At 41.9% G+C, this 24,196-nt stretch overlaps 1 protein-coding gene across 1 annotated transcript; it reads right to left on the bottom strand.

The window, feature by feature from the left end:
• Positions 1-540: 540 nt before the first annotated feature.
• RPP30 (ribonuclease P/MRP subunit p30) lies at positions 541-17,648 on the bottom strand. The gene is made up of 11 exons (XM_030487652.2): positions 17,519-17,648; positions 16,510-16,565; positions 16,136-16,192; positions 15,357-15,431; positions 14,722-14,793; positions 10,514-10,603; positions 8,278-8,394; positions 4,769-4,798; positions 4,241-4,278; positions 2,996-3,075; positions 541-988 (listed from the first exon to the last, which is right to left on the bottom strand). The coding sequence occupies exons 1-11, from the start codon at positions 17,598-17,600 to the stop codon at positions 882-884; spliced, it is 804 nt and encodes a 267-aa protein (XP_030343512.1). The 5' UTR covers positions 17,601-17,648; the 3' UTR covers positions 541-881.
• Between the last annotated feature and the right edge of the window lie 6,548 nt (positions 17,649-24,196).

Below are 24,196 nucleotides of genomic sequence, written 5' to 3'. Positions count from 1 at the left end.
AACAGGAAGGAAAACAGAAAGGCAGGAGGCAGCAAAATGAACACTCTCCCAGACAACACTGCCAGACCAGGACATAAAGAAGGAAATGATGCAGTAAAAATGATGTGACATGGAGACTGCTCAAGCCTAAGTGAGACAGCTGTTATGCTGCAACTGCAACACAGCATGCTGACCACATATTCAGTGTAACCTTGGGCTCTTCCTTCCCATCTATGGTAACCACCTCTTGTGACTGTGGTTTTAAGAGCTGCAGGACAGGGATGGCCCTTGGGATGTGTGTCTGGCAGGTGAGGTTAGTCAGTCCTACTGTAACACAAAGCCAAGCTATCTCCTAGCAAGTGACAGATTCCAGGATCTTCTTTATAGCCACTGATCATGAAACAGAAGGGGAAGCAGTGTTTTGTTTTGTTTTTTCTTTACGGCACAATTGCTCTCCACAGGCCAGTGAAGGTAAACTTCATCTACTGTTTGCAGCTGTAAGGTTTAGTACAGAGGTGCGTTTAAAACTTGAGAAACCACATGAGCTAGACTTTCAAAGCATACATTCTTAGAAACATTTTAATAAAAAAGGAATGCACTTGTACAACTGAAAATTTCTATGTTAGAAACATTGTGTTGAGTTTGCACTAACGCCAGAAGACCTAAGACAGGGTGGAGAGAGTCTCCTGACTTTGGCCAGAAGCCCAGCATGACCTTTTAGGTGTGGTGAACTACTATTCAGCAGTCTCATTCCCATAGCTTTCCTCACTTGAGCACCAGAAGAATTCTTCTCTGGGCTAAATAAAGTAGTAAGGGAGGAATGGGAGTAGCTGGAGGATGGAAGAAGACTCAACACCGGGTAAAGATGGGATGGAGGCTCCTGTTGACAACTGGTTTACTCCTCAAGCTTGAGTCTTAGCTTTTTTGCAGGCTGGCAGTGTTTCCTCCTCCTCAACCTTGCGAGGCTTCTTCACTGTGTACACTATCCCACAGGCACTCTTCCGAGTTTCTGGAATAATATAAGCAGAAGCTGCAGTACCTCAAATAAAATGACACATGCATTTAATGCAGTTACTTCAAGTGCCCATGCCCCAAAGCACAGTTCAACATGTTTAACAGCCAGCCAGTCAGTGCACACAGCAGGTGAGCAACCTGCATGGGCAGGAGCTGGGGATACACTGCATTATGGCATGGGGAAACCCAACAGTGGGTGTAGAATTACAGCAAACATAAGGGAAAACTGAGGTCTGCAGGCGCTGCGGGGCTGCAGATACACAAAAATATAGGAAACCATGCTTAATCAGTTCAATAGTTTCAGAACGACACATTCTTCAAGCACTGTGAAAAGCATTTCTGCATTTCTGAGCAAAACATACTGTTCTTAAAAAAAAAAAACCAACCAACCATTCACATACCCCAGGATTCTTAAACAGACTCTGCTGGCACAGCTCTATTGGCAGAGGCTCCCCTATACATAGCAAGTAAGTAGCTTTATGGTATTCAAGATTATTTTATTTACAGAACCCTCAGCATTACCATAGAATACTACTGTGTGATGTTATCAAACTCCTCACATGTTTGCCAAACAACTTAGTGAGCCCAATCCAATTTCATAACTACTGGTGGGAGGCTTCTCCACAAAATTTGAAGTAGAAAAGATTCCCTACAAATACTCTGTTAGCAAAGAGGCTCTGCAAGAACCTTGCCAAAATGTATTGACTTATTCTGGGCCAGTATTCTCTGGGTGACAGCGAATCAACATCTACTATTTAATTTCACAGATAAGATAGATAATGGTCTTAAGAAATTCCACATAAACTTGACAAAAATTCTTCCAACACACTGTCTCTACATAGAGGAGTAGCAGGCTGGAGAAGGACCCTGTTCTCAGAAACACCCTCTCCAAGAGATCAAAGCTACCTGCTGTGAGTTACAGCAGGTTCAAGCCCCACCTCTACTGAAACAAGTGACACAAACCAAATTCTATTGTGTGTTTGAAACTTAGAGCAACTCAAGTTGTTAGGAAGGTGACTAGAAATCATACATACCCAGCAAACCTTGACAGAGGCAGAAACAGAGCTAGATGTAACTACTCAGTCACAAAGTTGAACTGCCATCAGAATAAACAACAGAAATCAAGAAAGACTGAGAACCACTAAATAAGCATGTGAAAGGGAGGGTGGAGACGGAGAAATTGGTGGAAAGCAAAGGTCTAAATTGATTGCTGGAACACAAACTGTCGCATCTCTGCGGCACTGACAGTAGGACACAAAATACAACTGGAAACCTTTTGATTTCCAGTGAAGGGGGCCACAAGCTAAATTTCCACTTTCTTAATATTAACAATAGGCAAACAGAAGAGAGCTACTGTGACCTGCCTCTGCTGAAAGCATAAAGAAGCAAGGTTTGTTTCACCAAAACACTTCAGGCCATTGTATATTATATGAAACTTTTCTTACTAAGCAGCAAGCACTCCGGGTATTCAATTTTGCATCAAGTTTGAAATGCTTCACACTGAAAAGCGAGTCAGAAATAGACCACATAATGAAGCATCAGAAAGAGACATAGCAAAGGTTGCTTCCACACTCATGCTGCAAGAGGGTAAACACAAAACACATGCATCCCAATTTTCTCTTAAGTCCATGATGCATTTTCTGCTGGTGTTACCAAGATCAGCATTCAACTCTATCTGAAACAAGGGACAGTTTCACTAGGAAGCACAACAGGCAGATCTGTGTTTTGGCTAAACAGTTTATGACTCGTTAATGTGGTTAAGCAAGTACTCCAGTACAGACAGCACCATCAGTTCAGTCACTGGTTTGCTAACACAGCAACTAGGGAAAATAAAACACCTTTGCCACACAAGCTCCTCTTCACACATTGGAAAAGGAGCTAAAACCCCAAGCTGACTTGCTCTAGGTGGTCTTGGACCTTTTGGAAAATATGCATTAACATGAACTTAGTTTAACTAATGCACATGTTACTCAGACAAGCTTGCATGTGCTTTTCCACTTACCTCCATGAAGCATGGTGGCTCTGCAGTTGGTAGACACGGCTGCCTTGGCTTCGCCTTCCGATAGGCCAAACAGCAAACCTCTGTCACCTTTGTTCAGGATCCAAATGCACAGAAAGAAACAAACAAAACAGGGAAGCCTGTCTGCATGGTAGGTTTGCTTACTTCACAAATAACTGGGAATTAGCAAAGCTGTAACTCAAAGTGACATTTTGCATAAGGTTACCCAGAGGCAGGGAACCGAGGCACCCAATTCTCCTGGCTGCAGTTCCCCAGCAGCCCTCCTGGAATGCTCCTGGCAACGTTGCTTTTTTCCAGACAAGCAGCCATACTTTTGAAAATAAAAGTCTGTCAACATGGGAACATTTTTATATTAATAATAAGCAAAAAAGTTACCCCATTAAGAAGTTCAGGTTTGGGGGAAGGGCACAGTTTGATACAAAAGCATTATGCTGAAAAGTTCCCAGCCACCTTCAGCAGCGATGACACCAGATTAGGTATGTTAATTTGGGTTGAGCCTGACTGCTCTTTTTAAGAGGGAAGGAAATGTTATGCATAAAATCTTTCCAGGCCACACACCCTCCCACACGGTTCTCATGACTCAGAGCACGCTCCTTCCCTTTGAGGGATAGTCCAGATATGTGCTTGTTGGGCAGGGAGGGGGGAATAGTAAAAATGCATCTGAATTCCTGAAAGAGGGGAGAACAGACACTCTCCTTGGTTTCTGGAACATAACCTCTTAGTTACTTAGAACATAACCTCTTAGTAACCTTCTGGAACATAACCTCTTAGTAACTAACTTACTTAGTTACCATACGTGCTGGTAAACAAGGACTGGAAAATTCAGAAGTAACCAGCATTCTGATAGGAACTTTTTCTTTCTTAATATAAATTCAATTTTATAGCTTCTTCTACTAAAGACATAGCATCTTGGAGATCACAGTAATAATTTCTGGTTTGGTTCACAGTGTCCATAGATTTTGACGGTTTTTATTCATTTCCCCACTTAAACCCACACAATATCAATACCAAACACACCTGTAGGTGAAGAGAGATGTTACTATTTACAGTGACTGCTCATGCCACCTCAAGACCAAGGTCTGGTTGTTCTTACCACACTCACTCAGAGTCTCAATTCATTGAGCTGACCCCCAGCAAGCATCACTGCGTGAAGTTCAAGGAGTGTAAACGATGGAAGTATTTCAAAACTGCTTTGAACTTTCAACATTTTACTTGAAAAAAGGATACAGATTAGCCACGTCGTAAGGACCTCGTAGTTCTAGAGGCTAAAACAAAACAAAGAAGGTTGGATATGGCAGGGGGGTTGGAACTAGATGATCTTAAGGTCCTTTCCAACCCTAACTATACGATTCTAGATGTGCAGCCACTCTCTCTCAGGCTGACAGAGTGTGAGCAGCAGGACATGGCTATAAAGAAGGCAAGCTCAAATGCTACATAATAGCAAGCTGCTGAAGATGCACTAGGAAATCAAGCAAATACTACTATTTTAGAAAACACAGTCCTCATCTGGGAGAAAACTGTCACGGAAGATACCACAGCAGGAAAAAATCCCCCACCCATCCAAGAAAAAAAATCCCCAACCCACAAGACAATTCTTTGCCAAAAAAGATTGATTAAAAAAAACCCCACAAGATGAAAATAGTATTTAAAATTACGTATTTTTTTAGATGTTTAATATGTAATCAGACTTCTATTTTCAGCCACAGATAAATCCTCAACTTGTTCTGACTTGCAAAAAAATAATCTGGGACTTACCCTTTCAGCTGCACTAGATATGACAATATTCTAGAAAACAAAAGAGAACAAACATTCATCTGTCAGCATCAAGAAATGAAGAAAATAAAAATCAGCAAGCAGCAAAGACTTCATGAGCATTACCTAAGTTCAGGCTCAGAGCCCAATTAAACATCAGAGTATCTGATGCCCTCAGAGGAGGTGAACTCTAGCAAGGAGTGAATCTTAATTCGGGGACATGAATAAACCCCGGTCATCCCCTTGCCCCCTACAGAGAGTGGGGCACAGGGACAAGCCCTCCCTCGCAGTTACAAACTCTCACAGAGATGTGAGATGAACAAGTACCACACCTTTTAGACGGATAGACTAAGCAATATAAATGTCAGAGTAATGGCATTAAGCAAGCACCTATCAGCTTGTATCTCTCATAGTAGACTTTAAAGGTTAAAGAAGAAATGCAGAGCCATACAGACTGTGTTAAGTGCCCCCTTTACCTACACTAACTGAAAAAGGCCTCACACAAATGACAGCTCAGCCTGAGCTGTAACAGAAATGGACTTAGAGGAGTTCAGGATCCCCAGAACCAGCTTACAGATAGTGCCTTTTGACAGTTTGGTGCTCCCAAATTTTCAGCCTACTCTGTGTTGCAGTACAACTCAATCGTAACCTCAGCATTCACACTGGCTTTAACTGAACTCACACTGATGTCTGCAGCTAGTGGCTGCCAATTCATGCCATACACTTGCTTCTGCCAACACTGGCACCCCCATGAAAATCACCAGGTAGAGACACATCCTTCTCCCCCAAAGGGTTTCTGCAGAAACTGAGTCCTTGGGGGCTGGCAGATACCATAGCTTAGCTGCCAGTGCTCTTCTGCTATTAAACCTCCAAGGATGCTCACCCAGGGGGAGGCTGTTTTGCGCAGGTGGAAACCTTGAAGCAGCAAAAAAAAATCCTTGCACCTTTTATTACACTGAATAAAAGGCTTTGGGAATTCCTGCTTGAGTGGGTGGGAATGAGCAATTGTACTGAGGCAGCAAAAGACTTTCCCTCTCTGACATCAGTACCACCAACACATCACACCACCCCCGGTTACAAGGTGGGGATTTTGATCTCTTCCTTGGACTGCTTTGCTTGTCCTGCCACCTCCCCAGCACAGAGAGCAGGGCAGACAGTGGAAGAAAACACTCCGTATGCAGCTGGAACTCCACATGTAAAAGAGCTATTTGCATGGAAATGACTGCATGTTCACATTGTGCCCAAGGTTTCGTGTACTGAGGAGGAAAGGATGGGACAGACTACTCTGCCTTAGCATAACGAAAGCCAGAAGCAGAAGCAATACCTACATCAAAGTGACTTAACAGCACACATCCTGATGGAGCCCAAGACATTTTTTTCTGCACAGTTCACCTTTAAAGTGACTGCACTATGGATCCCAAGAGTGCTTTTGTGCTTCAGGGGTGCTGACTGCTAGATTTTACTGGGAAAATTCAAGTCTCCTGCTCTGAGCTGTAGCAACCAATGCCTGCCTCCCAGGATCCGAGAAGCTCCCAGAACAGCTGTGCAAGCCATCTTCAACCAACACAGGATTGTAGTTCACTGCTGCACATTGGAGATACGCTCCGCTTGGTTCAAAGGCCTCCATTAGGGGATGGGTAAGATGGGAGAAGGAGGCAAGAGCTGACAAGAAAAGCACTGCTAGCAAGTGAAGGAGAGGCAGGCAAAGGCAAATCCAAGGGAAGGGCTGAAGGGAAGAACTCAAAGGCAAAAACATCTCCCCAGGTAAAGGAGACAACAGCTGTTCAGTACACTGCTTCAGGCATAGTACCTACATTCAGTTACCAAAACATGCGAGGTGATAGACCGTGGCTATGCACAGCTTCTATCTGGCAATGCAGGCGACTTCTTCCCTCATTGCCTGCACATTTTAACATATTTTAAGGATTCTGCTCAATGCCAGCTTCAAGGACACCAGTAAACTTCTGGAAATTTCTCTGCCCTGCTGCAACAGAGGAGGAACAAAAGAATCCAAAAGCTGCTACAAGTTCTGCAACTACAGGTTACAGAAGGCGAGAGCTGCATGCCAGATGCCAGTGCAAGCCGACTATGGGCCAGCCATCTCATGTCCCGTTAAAAAAAGGCCTTCCCATTACTGAAGGAGACAAGTTGCCAGTGAGAGCTAATAACCATCTCTGCAGGCCCACCAGGCACTGAGCCTGGAGGCAAGAGTACTAGTGAAAAATAAAGACAAGCTAGCAGTCCCCTCCCAGCATTTCCAGTGCCTAGCAGCAACTTGTCACATCCAGCTAATTTACCTTCCAGGCACAGATGATGCACTAGATTGTCAGATGCAGAAAGAAAGGGCACTGTGCACAGACTGAGTGCCCAAATGTCTCACTTGCTGTGTTCATGATGGCAACTCAACTGGTGCTCTCCAACAATAACAAGCAGCATGTTTTTCACTGCACACAGGAAAAAGGAAACTGGCAAAAAGGAACCCCAAAGAAAAGGGGGCTTGTGTGTATGTATCTCATCTCCAAGTCAGTATTTGTGCAATTAGATCCCAGAGGAAAGGCCATGAAAATACTCACCTTCTGTAGCACCAAGGGAATTCATCTGACCCACTCTGCTGTCCTATAAAAGAGGCTGCTATACCTGAAGGGAACTAAGGTAACAATAGATCTGCTTTTCATTTGCCTCCCTAGCTGTATATCCCACTTCACACTAGATTTGCACATTAATGCCAATTTTGGCTTTTGTGGACTACCTAACTGCAGCAAAGGCCATTTCCAATAAAGGTGGTGGGAACTATAATCTCTTTTAACTTGGATATGTATTATGACACGCTTTCCTGTTAAAAAAAAAAAAACCAAAACATGGCCTGAGAGGACGCAGCATGACAAGCAGCTCAGGCTGGTAGCCTGGGAGGAGGTAAGGTATGAAAGCAATTCATTACAGGCATCTCAGCTGCAAGCATTACTTCTTCCTTGGGTTTCAGTAGCAGGGAAGAATGCAGTTATTTTTACTATTAAAAATTACTATTTAATAGTAAAATGTTTTTACTATTAAAATTACTAACTGTTTAACAAAACAAGATTTCCACTTTTTTTTTTGTTTATTATTTTCTACTCCCCCATATTCAAGGAATACTATCAAATAAGAGCTTTTGGTCAATTAAAAATAGGAAATGGATTTTAAAGAGATGCATGGATTTCAGTTCCAGTGAAAACCTTAGGTCTCTTGACAATTTTTTCCCCTTTTGTTTTGAGTAATGCATATATTGTACAAGAACAGATAGCTTGTTTTGAAAAAAGAATCTAACAGTTTGACAACTTAAGAAGAAATCATGCAGTGGTGCATGGCTGGAAGTATCTGGAGCTAAAATAATTGTGTCCTTGTATTAGTAGACAAAGATTCAGCCACAGCTTCAGAAACCTCAGCATCAAACTTAATTTAAAATGGCTCAGTCTGTACAACTCCAGAAGAATTTGAAGTGAATTAATTAGCTTGCTTTTACATTGAGAGCTTACCTTTCCTTTGCAGATCTGCATCAGGCTGATCGCATTTGAAATTGTGTATCTTCTCATTGTGGAGTCTTTGATGGCAGGCGTATAGAGAAGTTCAAAGTAAATGCCTCGATCTATTGCCTTCACATGAAAGAGAGTGATCAAAAATCAAAAGGAGAGAAGCATAACAATCTAACAACTGCTGTCTATTACTGATGTAGTTTATTCTCAGTTTAACTGTGCTACATATGAAAAAAATAAGATGGACTTGTTCCAGCAAGAGCACAGCATAGCATGCAAGGGGCAGGCAGCAAGGCTTCACTCTACACCAGATATGTGTACTTGAATCGTGGGATGACAGACAAATGAGGTTTAACAAAAAAAGAAATACCAGCCACTTATCAGTTGTAATTGGCTTTCTCATAGAGTTGAGGAGAAAGTTAACTACTTCTGGTCAGAAACAAGTCTTGAAATTTTGAGGACTCCGCCTCTAGCCCCACAGCCTGCTGTAAGGAAAACCACTGGTTCCCACAGTACCCACGACTTGCAGGTCAGGAACTTGTGCTTGCACAAAAGCAGCAGTGAGTATCCTTCTTTCCTGCCTCACAACATACTCTGGTATTTGTGACAATGTTAAGTAACAGTGAGTCACAGGAGAAGTTCCAAACAGTAATACTGATTATATTTTCAGCTGCTTTAAAATCCTTTGCTATCTGTCAAAGTACCTCACCAAAAAACTAGTATTCTTGTTTTTTGCAAACACACAGAGAAAAGCTTATCAACTTGTTATAGGACATAGTGAGTTAAAGACACAATTTAAAGCTAGTTCTTTGTTCCATGCCTAAACTACATTTGCCTGAAATGTTACTCTATGTTTTATACTCGTATTATTAAGAAATGCTGCAATGCTAGTACTATAAGAGAGTCCAGTAACTGAACACATGGAATTAATCCAGCTCCCATGCATGCATGACCTCTGCATGCAAGCACAACAGACGCTATGTACACATGAAATGTTTTACACAGAACTGGTCCAACATCTGCAAACAAGAAGAGAAGCCTGAATTTATCAAAACCAAAACAGGGGATGGCAATACACCAATTTCCAGTCAAGCAGATTTTTAACCTCATCCCCACCACTTCAGCTGTCTGCCAATCTGTCTGTCTGGCATTACAACAACCAAAACTGACTGCCTCAGGATGCACAAAACCAGTCTGACTGACAGACTGTCTTGAAGCTGGGAATGTGGAAGATGGGAAGTAGCTTGTAGGGAAAATGTCTCCAAACACAGGCCTCCAAGACCTGCCCTTGGTCTTGCTGGAACTAGGTCTGCTGCTGGAGTTTTAGGCTGCTAGGGTACTTTTAAACATTTCATACAAAATTGTTAATTCAAGTGGACTGTTCAAATTCCCAGTCTATAGTAAATTCCGAAGTATTACTTTTGTTCTGTTTCAGAATTATTTCTAGTTAATTTTTGATTTTAATTCTTGGACAAACTTTCTGTAGAAGAGGAAGTGGGGTTTCTAGCCAATTCCAATTTCATATTTTTTAGCACTAAGGACTACATCAGCCAAGAATGCCCACATGGAATGGACCCTGACATATACTCAGAGGAAAAAACTAGTTCACTGAAGAGCATGTTTGGATTAAGCTTTCTGGCAAATCACCAACAGTAGGCAAAATTATATTAACAAAGTATTTGATCCATGCTGATAGTCGTCTAGCGTCCCACAGCAGATATTTAGCAATTCCACATTTGGTTCATCTGCCAAGACATTTTTTTGTCTAAGTATGGATGCAATACAGTTTTCTTCCAAACAACTGGCACAAGATCCCTGTCCCAAATTAATACTGTCACTCACATTCTCCTGTTTTTTAAATCACAGGGCTGTTTATCTATTCTGACACAACTGTACCACTCCTGGTATGGGAAGCAGCTTAGTCAGCAATCATACCACATCTCACTGCTTAGCATAGTAGTGGCCTCAAGGCTCTCTTTCCACTCCTTGGGAACACCACTTCTGCCTTCTTAAGTGAGGGACAGGAAGGAGAAAAAGAAATAACATACATCACTGTGTATTAAATGCTATAGTGGAGGCCTTGAAGCGAAGGACATCTGAAACAACACTATGCATTATGGAAGAAAATAAAAGAACCACTTGGATGGGAATGGTGGGAGGAAAATGGTAGGGAATTCAACTCAGACTGACATTAAATACAGAATTTAACAGCAAGAAAACAATTTAGATGTAAATTTACCATATTCACAGGGGGCCTTCGGAAGTAGAATGGCAGTTTTTCTGTTACATTTATGCATACCAGATCCACATCTAGAGTTGTGCAAGCGATCTACAGCAAAGAAATAGGAACACACTTTTAGATATGCCAAAAAAACACATAACCAACTTCAGATGCACTAGTATTCTCCTTCATCTCTCAATGCAAGAAATGTCTCTCCAGGGTGAGTTCAGTTCTAAAGTGAAGAGGTACTCTGCCTTGCATGTATGCCAATAAAACAGCAGGGCTACAGGTGCAAAGCTTGAGCATTTCAGGCTTAAAAGCCAAGCCTTCTCTCACAGAACTACTTTTCCAGTAAAATAATGACCAACCCAAAGGCAAGACTTACTGCTTTTTCTCCGACTAGGACTTGCAACATCGGTTTTTGGCAAAAAAACTCACAACTAATGAAGGTAAACCCCTATTTACAAAGGGAACAGCCCAGGCACTTCCCCTTACCCCATCACTCTCTAAATCCAGTGTAGCAACTGTTTGGTTTTGGGATTAATTGTTTTTATCACAAGCAACCAAGAAAAGACTGAAAGAAAAGGAGAATGTTAGACAGTGACTGATGTGCTGCATGTCCAGTACTGGGCCCCACTTTCCTGGCTAGGTGGGAAAGTGCAGCTCTTCCTGACTCTGGGGGTGTCTGAAGATGGCACCAAGTGTTACAGTTCAAAAGCTTAGCTTTGAACTCACACCACAATTTACAGCCTGTATTAAAAGACAGAAGGAACAAAGGGTGGAGAATCTCCACACTGACATATAGAGAAAATTAAATACACATAAAAGCGAGCACTTGATTTACATACAACCTCATGCACACAAGAATTACATGTGCCTACCCCATCAAGACGATTACACAAGGCCAGATTAATGTCTGCAAGGAGCATTGTAATGAAGATAAAAAAGGCTGAAGAAGTTGAAAACGAATTTTCTATGCGTAGGGGAGTTGTGCATTCAGAAACCTGCCAGCAACTGCTCCAAATACACCTGGGCCAGGTGCCAGCCATTCATCCCTCCTCGCACCAGCACTAAAGCAATGGGGCTTGTGGGGAGTCCCAGGGTTGGGCTGCTCTAATGCAGGGCAAGCTGTTGCTTTGCAGACTAGCCTGCCACCAGTTCGTTCGCATGAACTTTGGATGGAGATGAGAGCAAATGCCCAGCTTTAGGAATGTTTCTTAGCTGATAGCACTCCTTCTAGACAGAAGGGCCACAGCACATGTGCAGGCAATTCAAAGATCCAGAAAACCACAGGATTTTTATGTTAAAATCTCTCTACCATTCAGACTGAAATGTATCTTCATGCCCTACCTTCACCAACTCTGTTACGCAGGACACAGTTGGAATCTATTTTATTGAATTAGACTTGCATATGTAACTTTAGCCCTACTACAGCCAGTTTTGCTCTTTTTCTGATGTGGAACACAAAACTACAACCTGACAGAGATGATTTATGGGAAAATGCATAGAGTAAATAGCTCTGAATCATGTCCTAGAAAAGATATCAGTAAGGCCATAGGATATTTATGAAAACAGAAAGCTGAAAATGAAGGAAAGCAAGAATACAGACCAAAACATACAAGTTGCCCTATGTGATGAGAAAACAAGTGCTGCTAATCAGCTCCAGAAACACTGGAAAACTCACTTCCACTTTGCAAATTAAGCACAGTGAGAAACAGAATGACCCAAATGCCAGGATATCTACAGGACTCCAGTGACAAGAACATTTCAGAAACCACCACCAAGGAAAAACAAAATTAAGAGTCATATTTCCCATTAGGAGGAATTCCTTCACTGCATGGAAAGTTGGAGAGGAGATTTCTCCAAACGCTCCAATGTTCAGCCTAGCTTTGGATCCTGGACAAGTCACACACACGCAAGCACGTTAAGGTTACCCTGGCTGCTGAACTGATCTGAAGTGCAAAACTTCATACAGAAAATGATCTGCAGCAGTCGCACAGCCCAGCGCCTGCCCGGCCACACCACAGGCAAGAGCCCCATCTGCTGGGAGACTCCAGACAGCCAGGAATACACAAATTCGCCACTGCCTGGATGGCCTGAAAAAAGCTTGGGCAAACATTTTAGGAATGAACACTGAAATTTGGCTTTGCACTACATCCTCAAACTTGTATGCACAGGCTTTTTAGACACTGGTGACTTGCTAAGTGCTTACAAACAGAAGGCAGAACTAATATCATTAAAACAGTCAGAAATCTTAAAAAGCAGAATTTTTGAAAAGCAACGGGCACAGACCTTATTAATGGCAAAGAGCGGGCATTCCTGTTGCAGCCCAAAACAATCCTCTTGGGAGACTTAAAGGAACATGTTCTACAATTATCTTGGTAAACACAGCTTACTCATACCCCTGAGGATATAAATTATTTGGAGAACTTGAGCACGTCTTTCAGTACATATCACATTGTTGCCAGAGATGAAAAGAAAGGTGAAAAGTGGCCTTCAAAAGTATTTTACAACTATTTGCCCCTCTCACATCCCCAAGAGTCCTAAAATCTTGCAAGGGAAATAAAAGCAGTCAGAAATTAGTTTCATTAAGCTGTTAACTGTTATAATTAATGCTCAAATTCTTCTACTGAAAGATGGTATAAAGTCCACTTTATTCTACAGCCTCTTGCTTTGAATTTACTTTTTCAAAAAGTAGGGGAAACAGAAGAGTATAATTTTAATGTGTCAAAGCAGGTACTCAGCAGTACTGGAAAGTAGCTTTCACTTATTTTAAAAACACTAACAGACTCAGTTTTATACTGACAAGCTCTCTTTGGAAGTAAGTTTTGCAGAGAGATTCAAGTTTCTTTTGGTGTTCCTGTGCCGCCTTCATGCTGCTTTAAACTGCATGCCTGCTTGCTGCCTGCCAAGGCTAACAGACAGGACGTTTCCATTTACTCTTCCAGTTCAGAGTTAATGTTATTATTTCTGAACTTGCAACAGGTCAGATGTCACAGTTTGGGGTTTTGTAAGAAAAGCATTCTGACAAAAAGATAACTTGCTTCCAGATGCTTGACTTGATCAGACCACCCACATCAGCTGTTAGCAAGTACCTGAGAAAAATTTAATTACAAATATAAGAGACATGGAGATAATGAACACCTATCACCCTACAAGCCAATTTTGGCTTGGATAGTGGAATTTTATATTGGAATTTATATACTGGAATTTTATATGCTGCTGATAAAGCAACACCTTCAACGGCTCAGAAATTTTGTGGAGGCAGTTTTCAGTTGCAACTTTGTTCTGAACAGCCAGGATAAAATCTGAGTGAGAAAATGACCGTCTGCCCTTCAAGCATTTGCCCTGAGGCCGCTCGACTTCCATACCACCTCAACGGTTTTCTCAGTAGGCAAAGTAACAAACACATCATGAAGTCACAGTGGTGAAGCTTCTCTCGCTCAACTTGATAATCCAAAACACTCAAAACCAGAAATCTCCGTCTGGCAATGGAGTAAGGGCCGTTATGTTCAATCAGGTGTGTTTAAATTTGGAAATTTTATCTGTTCATAAGATGCTGTGACAGCTGGAACTAGCTCTGCCTCATAAGCTCTTGCTCCACTTTTCATTTAAAATAACAAAATAAAAACAAAATTTAAAGAAGAAAAGATCAGCTATTCATTTGGACAAACTTCCAAGACAAGTCCTAAGACTAAAAGGAAGAAGGTAATTCTCAGAACCACATTAATTCCATTTTAAAATGGAATTTCCCTGGCATTCCAGAGACCATGAACAATTGGTGCCAACAGAAGACAGCAAATGTTTTGGAAATGCTGTTGGAGTTTGAGAAGTTAAAGTTCAAGACAGAAGTTTTCTATATGCTGATAGTGTTTGTGTGTGTATATATATCAAAGAAAAAAAAGGATGTTTTCCGTCCTCACTAGAGAGAAATGCTCAGTAGAGTACAAGACACACAAAGGAAACCACAATGCAGGGGCATACAAGTCTATTCATCAGGTAGATATTTCAGACTTTAACCAGTCACCTCAAGGCCTTGCAGCTTCCTGCAATCCCTCCCAACCTTCTCAGCTTATCAACTGACCAGGCAGTGTTGCTTAATTAGTCCCATCACATGCAGGCCTGTATAAAATGGGAAATAAAATCAAAACAAAACATGTACTCAAACTAGCCCAAGGCACTAAAAGTTACCCAATGAGCATTACCAATCAGATGACTTTACTTACGTGGAACAGTTTCTCAGTCTTCGGAAATACTGCTATGATGTCATATAACCTTATATTTGCAGATGTCGATCTCTACAAAAGGTCAAAACAATTACTACCTTGAATTCTGGCAGATGCCAAAGCTATGCACAATGATTATGACCAAAATAATGACAAGAAAACCCCTTTTTCACTTTCGCTACTAAAACAAAGCAAATAATCACCTCGTTACATTGTAAGTCTCTGCTGTGAGCCAAACTGTGTGTGAAGTCATTCATTCTCATTTTGAGGCTTGTCCCACCCACCTAGTAAGGCACTTACCCTTTTGCTTTGGTCATGTAGCACTAAAACATAAAGGGACACAGGGCTTGCTCACAGTCTTCTAGTTTACGTGCAGAAGGCCAGAAATTAAAGAAAAAAAAATAAGGAACAGAACTGCTGTCCCACATTGACAAATGATCAACAGAAGCCATATGCAGTCTTGTAAGTCTGCATCTCTTCATGATCACATTATTTGCTAAAGGTGCCATGTAAGAAACTACTGCTGAGTGTCCCACAAAATCCCCAAAATTCTCCCCATACAATTTCCAAAGTTTCATTCATTCATTGAGAAAAGGAAATAAAAATTGGAAAATTGATATACTAAACATACTTACTAAGAGATTACAGTGGGAAGGATCAGAAACAACAAGTGTTAGCCGGGTTAAGACTTTAATTCTTTTGGATGTCCCCTATAGAAAAGAAATAATACAAATGACTTAAGAAGTTCCAAAGCAAAAATCTGTGGCGACTTTGACCCTGACCACTATAAAAAGAAAATGGTGCCTTGCTCTTATTCTTTCCTATACTAATTTTCTGGAGTCCGAAGTGACATTTTCCTATTTTAAATTGATCTGTTCGATATTATACATGTCCTTTACAAAGAATGACTTACTCTTTTTCTGAAGAAGGGTGGAAGGACAGAAGGAAGGAGGACGGAAGGCATAAAATCATGCAGAAAACCTGAGTATGTTTTAATACTGTTATGGTTCCCCAGGCAGGCCACAACTGCATGCAAAAGCAGTTGCTGAATTAACATACATGTATTTCAGTGATCTGAAATACAGACTTGGTTCATTATATCCAAATCTTGCTCAATCAAAACCAGGAAGTGATTGTCAGAACTCGATTTTGAAGAATTACAGTGCAATTATTCAACTACAAGGTTCAAAATTCACACAAAACGATTTTAAAAATAATGTTAAATATAACGAATAGAGCCTACTCTAATACTAGTGTATCATTCTTCCAATGCTGGGAGTTTTAACAGTCAACCAACAGACAAATTTCTCTTTTTTGCTTAACATGCAATACACAAAATCACATATACAAACACACCGAAGTAAAAAACATAACTCAGAATGACAATACATAGATAGAATGTAACTAGACATACTTGTACAATAGGCAAAGATGGAAACAACTCTGAAGGAGATACTGGCTTGACGATTTCCTTAAAAGAGAACAAAAAGTTATTCAAAATGTCAGGGGTTAAGTTTATAATATAAACTAAAGCTGTGTTCCAATCCTAAAAGGAAATTCGCAATGCTAACAAAACTGTATTTCAGGAACAATACATGGACCATATTGAAAGTTAACTCCAGGGCAATTATACTGAATTATAAAATGGGAGTTCTGTCACAAATGCAGACATTTGCACCTGCATCTAGATGTGCATTCTGCAGATAAAGCTACCTGGGAACATGTAATGAGGCATGTAGGTTTACAAGAGAAAACACACAAAGAACAAATAACTCCAAAAGAAATTACCTGTTTCTTTTCTTTAAAATCAATGACATGATTGAGAGCAACCACAGAATAGCCCACTGAAAAAGTAAACACAGTAAATTAATGGAAACAAACCAAAATGTGTTAAACACTCATTACTTAAAAGTCTCAAAATTAATAATCACATGCGTATTTGCCTTTCACATTATTTTTCTGTGAAGATTAATTCACCCCAAAAGTGCCTTACAATAAAAAAACCCACAACTATTTGTCTTTTAATACAACCCAGTCCCGACAACACTTACTCAGTGGCAGAGCTTTATGAACATGAATATTTGGGGATAAGATCCCAAAGGCTCTGCCCTAGTTTAGTCCTGTTGATGTCTTTCTTTAGGGAAAATGGTCAAGGACATTCAAGATAGTTGTTAAAACTGCAGACAATGCAGAGCTGGGAGAGAGACAGCTATTGCAGAAGGCAAGGTGAGCATTCAAAGTGATGCTGAACAAAACCGACTGAATAGATCTCGTTCGCCAGGGATCAGAGGAAGAAGTCAAATCGCCCCCTAAACACTTGGTAGGCGGAATGTGGCTGTACAGCAGTTCTGCAGAAAAAAAAGATTTAGGCCATAACAAACCGCAGGTGGAAAGATGCGTCCACGTTGGTAAAGAAAACAACTGCTACACTGGGATAAAGGCAAAGACAGAGCCTGCAAGACTCTCCTCGCTACGCGGAAGCTACACGGCTTTCCTCGCTATTCGGCACTGGGAAGACCTCAGTCCTGGTCACCTCACTTGCAGAAAACCACAAGTTAAAGCGGAGAGGAGCGAGGGGAAACGCGACCCGCCAGGGAAGCAGGCGGCGAGGTTTAACCTGCGGGGAGGGGAAACTCTGCCTGGAGCCTCACGCCGTGCTCACACCAGCCTGCCGGAGCTGCCGCTCGCGTCCCGCCGCCCTTCTGGCCGGGCCCAGCTCAGGCCCACCCGGCTCTGAACCGCAGCCCGAGCCCGCCGCCGCCCTCCCCGCTCCCGCCGTGCCCGGGCAGGGACTCACAGTGCGCTGCTGTCTCCAGCAGACCCTGCAGGGACTTCTTGTCCGGCCCCTGCGGGAGGTTCAAGTCGGCGAAGCCGGCCATGCTGGGCGCTGTGGTGGGGCGGGCCGCGGCACCCGGCACCGCCCCCTGCGGCCCGTGGCAGCCTGGGGCTTGTAGTCCCCCGTCAGCGGGACGGGAGTCTGCCCCGCGGTGTGCGCTGGATGCGCTCACGAAACCGCAGCAGCAAAAGCAGAGGATGTTTCACGTCCTCGCGGTACTCTTCAGTAGGAGGTGCTCTACCGATGAGCCGCCATGAGCCAGGGGAAAGCCCGTGTGGGGAATGTCTCAGATCTCAGGCGGGGCGCTGAGAAAGATCAAACCTGGTTCTGATAGAAGACCACGCTTGGTACGGAAGGAGATGGGACCTGGCTCTTTGCCCCTCTACACAGCCGAAGCAGGGCAGGCCGAGGCACACCGTTCTCCTTGTCCCCGCCAGATGGAGCAGTTACCTCGCTCGACTAAAGCGTTCCTAGTTAGACTCGTTGAGCTCCGTCTCAACACTGCCAGTAATAAAACCCGAATCATTTCTAGTTATTGAAAGGCCTTCTCTTTCCTATGTTAGCTAAAAAAAAGTGAATTAAAGCCCCAAGCTGCCATGTCAAGAGATACCCCTTAAAACGCAGAAGGACTGAGGAATTGTAATAGACCAGTAACCAAATACATATTCACTGTGTAGCAGCCTTACAAAAAGCACAAATACCTTTCTACCATTGATAAATAGCACAGAATAAGTAAAATACAGGTGGTAATAACCACTAAGAGTTTTTTGTCTGAGTGTGATTTTTTTGGTGTGGGGACTTACAGCAGCAGCTGAAGACAGCAGGTCTGCAATTCCCACCCAACTGAAGGCATGACTCCAGGGCCTCAGCTGGGCTGGAGGTCCTCAGATTTCTCTTTCTTAAAAATGGGCTAAATGTTCACAAAGGGAAATCTGTGCGTTCTGGAGCTCCAAACTCTTACTGAGGCAAAACCGCTTCTAACCAAAGCCAAGGCATCAGTGCTGCTGACTCCCGGTACATCCCTGCTTACAGGGTCTGTCCTTTGTGCAGCTTCTGCCAGCTGGCCTGGGGATTTGTGGTGCATTTCTATGAAAGAGATCCCATGGTTTACAATGGATGACCAAGGAACAACAGTGCCTTCTTGGCACATATCTGGCCTTGCTGTCTGATGAGTTACGAAGACATGGGATGGTGGTAGCAGAGAAGCTACTTGTAGGCTGCAGAGACTGGACTAGGAGCTGAGAGCTGCCTTGTTCTTGCCACATCTATGGCAGCATTTTGTTCTTGACAATACTGGGTCAAGATATTTCAGTAAAGGAGCTCTCTTTTGGCCTATCTGCATCTGTACAGAGCTTGCCTATTATATTAGATCAGCCAGCACTTCTTCTCTGCTTCCAACAAGCAGCATAGCCTGAATGGTATTGTCAAAGCTTTCCTTTGATGTGTGTGAAAAGGAAAAGCTTGAGATATCATTCCAGGTTTTCTTTGGCTGAACATGTGGTGGAACGTAATTTGTCTTAATGAATGTAAGAATCAGTCCGTAAACATGCATCAGTTATTTTTGAATGGCCATACTATAGCAGTGTTCAGAAACGTCAAACAGGATTAAGCAGCTTTTGTTTCTGGCAATATACAAACAACACAAACCTTTCCTCAAGGCACTTAAAATGGAGAACATTTAAACAGATCTTTGTGCAGAACATCTGTACCACCCTATTTGCTGTAATGGTGTAAGAATCTGAGTATGAAGCACTTTTGGCATCAGGTATCATGAATCATGTGCTCAGACCAGTGTACAACCTTATATCCTGCATGAATAATTCAAATCTTACTACTTTTGTTTAGGCCAGCCCCACTGACCTACTTAAAATATCTTGTGGTCCTCACTGTTAAGCCACAAGCTTCTAATGTGATTTGTTTCATCAGTGTCCTGAAGTTCTCCTGTGGAGCCAGATCTCCTCCCTCCAGGTGTTTTCTTTCTCAGTAAACCTAGATCTCAAGGCAATTCTTTCAGTAATTTGTATGCAGAAACCCTACCAATGGGGCTGCCCATGGTAGCAACTCTTAGATTTTTTCTTTTTTTTTTTTTTTTTTTTTTTTTTGCTTTAGTTTTGCATTTAGCACTTTTAGGAAGCTAACATCTTATTTGGTACTGTCTGTCTCAGTAACGTAAATGTCACAGTCACTTTTATCATAACCTCAATAAACTCCTTTGTAAAGGTGCAGGCTGAATTTTCAGGCATGGGAGCTCTGTTTTTCTGAGCAATACAGATTTTTTAGCATAAATTTCACTTTTATTGTTTGTTTTCTTTTCATATGACAGCTTGCTGTTGTTAGTATTTGCTGGTTCCAAAAAGAGAAGACATGATTTCACATTTAAGTTGCACAGATGCAAGTATTTATTTTGACAATGATAAGAAATGCCAAAGATGAGAACGGTTACCTCTCAGCTTTACTGCTACAGAGTGGTGATGATTTATTTTCACAAAGACAAGAAAAGGCAGAAAAGAAAACTGCAGCTGCAACATCTTTGCTAGAAGTTGGACAAGAGGGTTATTTGCTAAACAGTACATGCTGGGAATAAAAATTGAGGTTTCAGTAATATTTGTCCATGGAATTCTAACCAGTCTCTGATAAAATATTCCAAACATTGTGACAACATATTTCCTCAAGGCAGAAGAAACATATACCTATACTTTATGTATTGTTCCCAGCAGCAGATCCTCACCAGTCTTATATTTGTTTACAAGAAAAGAAGATGAAAATGAAGGAATTACATCAGACAAATGAAAACAACAGTTTATGAAGACAGACTGGCGCAGGCAAGAAAGGACGAAAATGGGTATGATAAAAAAGGAAAAAGAGCAAGAAGAAATTATCTATTTATTTATTACCTTGTATACTCCTGTTGTGTTACTTTCCTGCCATGCATCCAAAATCGAATTGTTTAAGAAGTGGAGTGTAGCAGCTCCTTTAAGCTTTTATGCTAAGATGTTTTCTAGAGATGGCTGTGTGGGGGAAAGAGTTACCATGCCGGGCTGTCAATGCTTTCTCCTCCACTGGTGCAGTTCTTGTGCTGCACTCCTTGGCCTGTTTCAGCCAGAGTGTTGCGAGTTAGTGAAGACCTGCTGTGTCAACAGAATCTGCAAGCATTAAGTCCTCTGGAGACGGAGGAAGGATCCAGGGTTTAGTGCAAGTTCATTCAACATAGACAACTTTGATAGATACAGTCTGGCCTCACTAAGTCAACCTGTGCTGAAGACATATTTCCTTAGGTAGCTCTGATGATGTCTATCTTACCCTACCTCACTAACAAGGAACAAAGAATTGAAACTAATACCCTCTGTTATAAAATACTCAAAGTATGAATCATGAATGCATAAGATATTATGTGACTAACACTATTTCTGGAGGAGGGAAAAGAATTTTTAAAAGTTAATTAGTTTTTGAGAGGAAAAAAAAAAAGCCAAAGAAAAAGTTTCCCTTTTTCTTTTTTTTTTTTTTTTTTTTTTTTTAATTTATCTGGAATATTTCTGTATAACAAAAATGCAAAAATGAAATATCAAAGAAGAGATTTTCAAATAAAGTACATTAACAGGTGTGGACAAAATACCTTAACTTCAATAAGTGCATGAGGAAGGAGGGATAAGGGCGTTAGTGCAGCGTCAGAGGTATACAGAAATATGAAGAAAGCCTAAATTACTCAAAGCACAGGATGTTACTAAGCTCGACAGAAAACTGATTTGATGATATTTATTGAAGCCTAATGGAAGGTGAAAAAGTAATATCTTGGGGGAACAAGGGGAGAACAAATGTCCACTTGTTATTCTTGACACCCAGTCATTTTGCATGTTTCATTTTTGTATGCTGTCTGGAACAGGATATTAGAATTTGTAAATAGGGTCACTGAAGACAAAAGCAGGATCTAAACTTGGAAGGATTAACTCCTACCTTCACGTAGCATTATTTTAAATACATAGAATAGATGTAGTATCATGGAGTGATGGATGCTCTCTGCTTTCCCAGATACTGGGGATGCGAAAGCCTCTAAAACCCTCAAGGAAAGCACCTCACCAGACTGAGCCCAGCCCTGGAAACTGGAATGTTATTCTAGGTGTGTCCTATTGAAAAGCTTTCAAGGAAAAACATTTAAAGAGGTATCAGCTGCTTCATCTTGCCAAGGTTTCATGTTTTCTCTGCAATAGTACACAACCCCCTTCCTATAATAGTAAATAAATTGACTTAAATTGGTTTGTCTCTTCAAAGATAAGATTATGAGAGTAAATACAAGGAATTGCAACGTATGACCTTTGAGAAGGAAAGAAATCAGCTAAGTTCCAATGAACTGCATGGGAATTTAAGGTACAGAACAAAAGATGAGGCTAAAATCCTCCTTTCAGGTTGGAACGGGTAAGAGTAAATGCAGATGATCCTGTATGCCATCCACTGAGTACACTTAGAGAGTCACGTTCCAGGAATGTATTGAAAAGCTGTCAAGAAGAATGACTGATTTAATGAACTGTGTCAACACATTTGCAGGAAGTACCGGCTTATAATTTGCTCTGCCTTAGTGACATTTTAAGTAACTGAAAAATTGCTTTTACAGTGAGTATTAAACTGTACAATGTTATCAGCTTTTATGATACAAATCTATTTTGAACAAAATTTACCCACTCCCTATCTCCTTAGCTGTAGTTCAAACACTATTTTTAAAAAACGTATTCAAACGAGGAAATATTCTCCTTTCTCCACATTTTGCCTGAATGCTTTAACTTGTTTTGATGTACCCTTGCCATTTCTAAAGATCCTTTTCTTCCTAATATTTGCTTGGCTGGGGAGAAGGGACAAAGGACTTGCGTTATCAGCTTGGAGGGGTAAGTCACTTGAAGCTCAAGGCTAACGAACACATTCTGGGTGGTTAAATAGAATCATAGAGTCATATAATAGTTCCAAACCCTGTGCCATGGGCAGGGACACCTCGCACTAAACCATGACGCCTAAGGCTCTGTCCAATCTGGCCTTGAACACTACCAAGGGATGGAGCATTTACCACTTCTTTGGGCAACCTGTTCCAGTGCCTCACCACCCTCACAGTAAAGAAATTCTTATATCTAACCTGAACTTCCTCTGTCGAAGTTTAAACCCATTCCCCCTTGTTCTATTGCTACAGGGAGTAGACATAGTGAGGCAGCTAACAATGTGTAGGAAAATATGTGACTGAATAGGGAGACACTTTCAGCTTGATAATGGTCAAAGAGCTGCCCAACTAGATCTCATCCTTACCATGTGACACTTGCCTATTTTATTATCTTCGTCAAATCCAAAATGGGAAAAGGGAAAGCAAGCAACTGAACTCCCAAATTCTGCTCACTGCCTGCTGCATTTCTGACCACTGGAGACTCTGCCTGTGCTCAGATTGTATGGCACATCTGGCCCCAACCCCTCAAGTCCTGTGTGTGCTGATGGGTGAGCTGGGCCAATGTGAAGTCACATACGATGGAAAGCCTGCTTTCAAGAACAGGTGATGCTAACAGAATGGAATATTTCATTAAAACCAAGAAATTCCATGTGCCAAGGTATGGATTTTTTTCCTGGTAGCTGGGTGCTTGCTAGGTCTTTCTTCAAAGCAGATTTTTAAGCCTGTGTGATGTGAGCTCATACTGCAGACTCTCTTACTGCTGGGCCAAAAACACAGTGCTTCCCTTGGTCTGGCACACCCTTAAACAAAACTTGCCATCGTGTTGCTGCCTGCAAGACCTCCTCTCATTCAGACATCACTGACATTGGTCAATGGCTACTGATCTATCTGGGCTCATCTGTCCTTTCATTTCCTCTCTTTCTTTAGCTCATCTGGCTTCTGGCTCTTTGTGGAAATATAAGGGCACTCTCAGAGGCAGGTGTTTCCTGTTTTAAATCCTTACTGTCTAGCATGTTACTACACCAAGAGGTGTGATCTGCTGGCACCCCGTGGGTAACTGCCAATTTAAACAGTTTTCACCCCGCTTGGAGGCAAAACTATGACTGAAAGAACAGAGAAAGTCAGTGAGTTCCAGAAAAGGGTTAGTATCCAAAAGTTCTAAGAACCTGCAGGAAAAGCAGGTAATTCAAAGCAATGGGATTTTGTTGTTGTTTTTAACTTTACTGAACGGATTAGACATGCAACAGTGAATAAATTTAAAATAATGCTATAAAAATATTAAAAAAAGAGAAAATATAGGTAATGGCATTCACATTAATTTAGTAGGAAGGAGAATCTGAGAGGTTGAAGATACAAAGAAGTACTTCAGAGAGGACCATGTTGTTGGATGTAGATTTTACAAGAGCAGCCACTGTTAACTCTCCAGGCAGCAGCCAGGCTCCTGCCGGACCCGACTGTCTTCCAGCGCAAGCATTCCGGTAGCGGGGAGAGAGGCGCTGCTGAAGCGGCCGCTCCATCCGCAGGGCTGCCCCGGGGCAAGCACGGCGCGGGGCTCCCACCCAGCTCCACCGGAGCCGCTCAGCCTGCGGTCGCTTCTGCCCTCCCGCAGCTTCTCGGGTGCCACCTATGTATATATATATATACACACACACATATATATACATATAGAAGGGTTCTCGAAGCGACCCCCGCTTGCGGCGGCTGCGGAGGAGAAGACGGAG

This window comes from Strigops habroptila, chromosome 5 (assembly GCF_004027225.2).
Source record: "Strigops habroptila isolate Jane chromosome 5, bStrHab1.2.pri, whole genome shotgun sequence".
Taxonomy (NCBI): domain Eukaryota; kingdom Metazoa; phylum Chordata; class Aves; order Psittaciformes; family Psittacidae; genus Strigops; species Strigops habroptila.
This window is presented reverse-complemented; position numbering and strand designations above follow the sequence as displayed.